Source organism: Salvelinus namaycush, chromosome 9 (assembly GCF_016432855.1).
Source record: "Salvelinus namaycush isolate Seneca chromosome 9, SaNama_1.0, whole genome shotgun sequence".
Lineage (NCBI taxonomy): Eukaryota > Metazoa > Chordata > Actinopteri > Salmoniformes > Salmonidae > Salvelinus > Salvelinus namaycush.
The window spans coordinates 3228208-3233207 of NC_052315.1; the positions used below are offsets into that span (position 1 = coordinate 3228208).

General features: G+C 48.5%; 2 protein-coding genes across 2 annotated transcripts in view; both read left to right on the forward strand.

The window, feature by feature from the left end:
* nme7 (NME/NM23 family member 7) overlaps positions 1-5000 on the forward strand; it is a 1076771-nt gene that overhangs the window by 998565 nt on the left and 73206 nt on the right. The window lies entirely within an intron of this gene.
* The window catches only part of ephb3b (eph receptor B3b), a 43492-nt gene that overhangs the window by 8109 nt on the left and 30383 nt on the right, over positions 1-5000 (forward strand). The window contains exon 2 of the mRNA XM_039000695.1: positions 1-401. This exon is cut by the window's left edge and continues 272 nt beyond it. Coding sequence (XP_038856623.1) covers positions 1-401 — 401 coding nt within the window. The remainder of the gene's footprint in view (positions 402-5000) is intronic.

The window sequence follows — 5000 nt, forward strand, 5'->3', positions numbered from 1 at the left end:
CCCCTACGTGAAGGTGGACACCATCGCGCCCGATGAGAGTTTCTCCATGTTGGAGACGGGAAGGGTGAACACGAAAGTACGGAGCTTCGGACCTCTTTCCAAGACTGGGTTTTACCTGGCCTTCCAGGACCTGGGGGCTTGTATGTCGTTGATTTCCGTCCGGGTGTTCTATAAGAAGTGTTCGACCACCATCGCGAACTTCGCCGTTTTCCCCGAGACGGCCACGGGGGCAGAGGCCACGTCACTGGTCATCGCGCCCGGAACATGTGTTCCCAACGCTCTTGAGGTGTCCGTGCCTCTCAAGCTGTACTGCAATGGGGACGGCGAATGGATGGTTCCTGTGGGATCATGCACCTGCGCGTCCGGGTTCGAGCCCGCAATGAAGGACACCCAGTGTCAGGGTGAGTGTGACATCAAGGACACACAATGTCAGGGTGAGTTTTTTTTGGTGGCCATTTTTTGGGGGTAATCACCCAATGCTTTGTGTGTCCCCCTTTTTTGGCGTCAGCCATTTTGTGTCAAAATGTCAAAAACATTCAGCCTCACTATCTTGAAACAGAGAAACCAACAACGCACCAAAAAAAAAAAAGATCATATAGTCAGTGGCACTCTCTCAATTGAGCATCTACCTCCCCTGACCTCGATTGTCCCAGGAGTAGATGAATAAATAAACGTGTTGGCAGTAACCAATATGACACTTGAGCAAGCTGGACATTTCTAGGAGAGTGAGGTCTGATAGAGAACAGAACAGGTTCACAGAGGTTCAGACCAAGAAGAATTAAAACAGCAGGCCACAGCTCAGATGGAGTGCAGGGGACAGAGAGTGGAGGGGAGGAGTGGAACGTTAGACTGGGGGTAGTGGAACGTTAGACTGGAGGTAGTGGAACGTTAGACTGGGGGTAGTGGAACGTTAGACTGGGGGGTAGTGGAACGTTAGACTGGGGGGTAGTGGAACGTTAGACGGGGGGGTAGTGGAACGTTAAACTGGAGGTAGTGGAACGTTAGACTGGGGGTAGTGGAACGTTAGACTGGGGGGTAGTGGAACGTTAGACTGGGGGGTAGTGGAACGTTAGACTGGGGGGTAGTGGAACGTTAGACTGGGGGGTAGTGGAACGTTAGACTGGGGGGTAGTGGAACGTTAGACTGGGGGGTAGTGGAACGTTAGACTGGGGGGTAGTGGAACGTTAGACTGGGGGGGTAGTGGAACGTTAGACTGGGGGGGTAGTGGAACGTTAGACTGGGGGGTAGTGGAACGTTAGACTGGGGGGTAGTGGAACGTTAGACTGGGGGTAGTGGAACGTTAGACTGGGGGGTAGTGGAACGTTAGACAGGGGGGTAGTGGAACGTTAGACTGGGGGGTAGTGGAACGTTAGACTGGGGGGTAGTGGAACGTTAGACTTGGGGTAGTGGAACGTTAGACTGGGGGGTAGTGGAACGTTAGACAGGGGGGTAGTGGAACGTTAGACTGGGGGGTAGTGGAACGTTAGACTGAGGGGTAGTGGAACGTTAGACTGGGGGGTAGTGGAACGTTAGACAGGGGGGTAGTGGAACGTTAGACTGGGGGGTAGTGGAACGTTAGACTGGGGGGTAGTGGAACGTTAGACTGGGGGGTAGTGGAACGTTAGACTGGGGGGTAGTGGAACGTTAGACTGGGGGGTAGTGGAACGTTAGACTGGGGGGGTAGTGGAACGTTAGACTGGGTCATGCGTGCGTCAGGCCTGTACATCACGACACCCTGCAGACAGAGAAGGAGATTCAGGAGAGAGATGAACAGAAAGGAAGAGCGTGTAGCTTAGGAATGATCTGGAAGTCTCAGAAGAAAAGACATTGAGAGAAGTATTCTTCATGTCGATAAGCTCCCTACAGTGCATGGCGTTGAATGTGTGCCCACCTTTTAAAGGGTGTGTGAGCGGGCACAGTAAATCTATTGGCGGATGCGTGGTTAAAAACTAATTTGTTTGCCTCTGGCAGCTCAAGGGCAAATCCCTGGCGACTGGGCCTGATAAAATGCTCTCTAATCATGTCCACCGGAAACCACAGTGGATAAATCTCCCTGTTGTCTCTCTCTCTGTCCCTCTCTCTTTCTGTCTCTCTGTCCCTATCTCTTTTTTTTCTCTCTCTCTCTCTCTCTCTACTATTTATCTGTCTATTGCTCTCTCTCTGTCTCTCTCTCTCTCTGTCTCTCTCTCACTTTCTGTCTCTCTCTCTCTATTTTTCCCTCTTTACTATTTATCTGTCTATTGCTCTCTCTCTCTCTCTCTCTCTCTCTCTCTCTCTCTCTCTCTCTCTCTCTCTCTCTCTCTCTCTCTCTCTCTCTCTCTCTCTCTCTGTCCCTCTCTCTTTCACTCTTGCTTCTCTTTTTCTGTCTCTCTCTGTCTCTCTCTCTCTGTCTCTCTCTCTTTCACTCTTGCTCTCTCTTTCTGTCTCTCTCTGTCTCTCTATCTCTCTTTTTTCCTCTCTCTCTCTCTTTCTCTCTCTCTCTCGGACTTTCTGTGTATGTCTACCTGCACATCTCTCACTCTCTCTCCTTCTCTCGCTCTCTCTCTCTGACTTTCTGTGTATGTCTACCTGCACATCTCTCACTCTCTCTCTCTCTTTCTCTCTCTCTCTCTGACTTTCTGTGTATGTCTACCTGCACATCTCTCACTCTCTCTCTCTCTTTCTCTCTCTCTCTCTGACTTTCTGTGTATGTCTACCTGCACATTGCTCTCCCTCCTTGTTTTATTGTTGTATTCCCGCTCTCTCTCCTAGTCTAAAGGTCCTTGAACCCTATGCTCTGCAAGAGAGGGTAAGAGACAGAGACGAAGATAGTACAGGAGAGAGAGAGGAGGCAGAAAGAGAGCGAGAGAGCTAGAGGGCGAGAGAAAAAGAGAGAGACAGAGACAGGTAGAGAGAGAGAGGGGAAGAGAGAGAGAGAGCAAGAGAGACAAAGAGATATGGAATGAGAGCGAGAGAAAAAGAGATGGACAGAGAGAGAGAGACGAAGAGAGAGAGAAAGAAAGAGGGAGGGAGAGAGACAGAGAGAGAGAGAGAGGGACAGAGAGAGAGAGAGAGAGAGAGAGAGAGAGAGAGAGAGAGAGAGAGAGAGAGAGAGAGAGAGAGAGAGAGAGAGAAAAGGTCAACCAGTGAAGAACAAACATCATTGTAAATACAACCCATATTTTTGCATATTTATTTTCTCTTTTGTACTTGAACTATTTGTGCATCGCTACAACACTGTATATAGACATAATATGACATTTCTAATGTCTTTCTTCTTTTGGGACTTCTGTGAGTGTAATGTTTACTGTTCATTTTTATTGTTTATTTCTTTTTTTTAAATTATCTACTTCACTTTCTTTGGCAATGTAAACATATATTTCCCATGTTAATAAAGCCAATTTAATTAAATTGAGAGAGAGAGAGAGAGAGAGAGAGAGAGAGAGAGAGAGAGAGAGAGAGAGAGAGAGAGAGAGAGAGAGAGAGAGAGAGAGAGAGAGAGAGAGAGAGAGAGAGAGAGAGAGAGAGAGAGAGAGAGAGAGAGAGAGAGAGAGAGAGAGAGAGAGAGAGAGAGAGAGAGAGAGAGAGAGAGAGAGAGAGAGAGAGAGAGAGACAGAGAGAGAGAGAGAGAGAGAGAGACAGAGAGAGAGAGAGAGACAGAGAGAGAGAGAGAGAGAGTGAGAGAGAGAGAGAGAGTGAGAGAGAGAGAGAGACAGAGAGTGAGAGAGAGAGAGAGAGTGAGAGAGAGAGAGAGACAGAGAGAGAGAGAGAGAGAGAGATCTGCAAAAAAGAATCCTGCAGGATGAGCATTGTATCTGACCCCCCCACACCCCCTTAGCTAGGTTAGTGCCCTTCAAACAAGATAATTCATAATGAACATAAAAAAACAACAACACGCATAGCACCACTAGCATGTTGCTAACACGTTCACATCTAGACTGGTGGCGTTAAGGGGAAAAAGATAGCACCACTAGCATGTTGCTAACACGTTCACATCTAGACTGGTGGCGTTAGGGGGAAAAAGATAGCACCACTAGCATGTTGCTAACACGTTCACATCTAGACTGGTGGCGTTAGGGGGAAAAAGATAGCACCACTAGCATGTTGCTAACACGTTCACATCTAGACTGGTGGCGTTAGGGGGAAAAAGCTGTCGCTTCCTGTTACTCTGGTAGCCATGGCTTTGGGTGATTAATGATTGAAAAACAAACACACTCAGTGATAATGAACACGGGCTCAGCAGGCTAATGCAGCTTATGCACCAATATTTAACCTTCACACAGAGGGCAACGGTGATGATGGTGACAAGAACCAGTCCCACAATGCTATCATTGACCTCATTTCCACCAGTTTCCAAATGATACTTTCAACAGGAAGCAAACATAACCAGTAGCAACACGGAACATGTTGAACCAAAACAACCTTGACACTGACGAGTGAGACGGCGGATCATGCTAATCAACGTTTGCTCTCTCACTTTCCTCTCCCTTTTTTCATTAACGCACCAAGACGGCTCCATTCATCTTTTAACAGGAAAGTTTAGTGAGATATAGAAAGATAGAGCCTCCTGTTGCCTGTGCTGTGCTTTCCTGTGCTGCCTCCTAACTCATCACCTTTCCTGTGCTGCCTCCTAACTCATCACCTTTCCTGTGCTGCCTCCTAACTCATCACCTTTCCTGTGCTGCCTCCTAACTCATCACCTTTCCTGTGCTGCCTCCTAACTCATCACTTTTCCTGTGCTGCGCGCTGCCTCCTAACTCATCACCTTTCCTGTGCTGCGTGCTGCCTCCTAACTAATCACCTTTCCTGTGCTGCGTGCTGCCTCCTAACTCATCACCTTTCCTGTGCTGCGCGCTGCCTCCTAACTCATCACCTTTCCTGTGCTGCGCGCTGCCTCCTAACTCATCACCTTTCCTGTGCTGTGCGCTGCCTCCTAACTCATCACCTTTCCTGTGCTGCCTCCTAACTCATCACCTTTCCTGTGCTGCGCGCTGCCTCCTAACTCATCACCTTTCATTTGC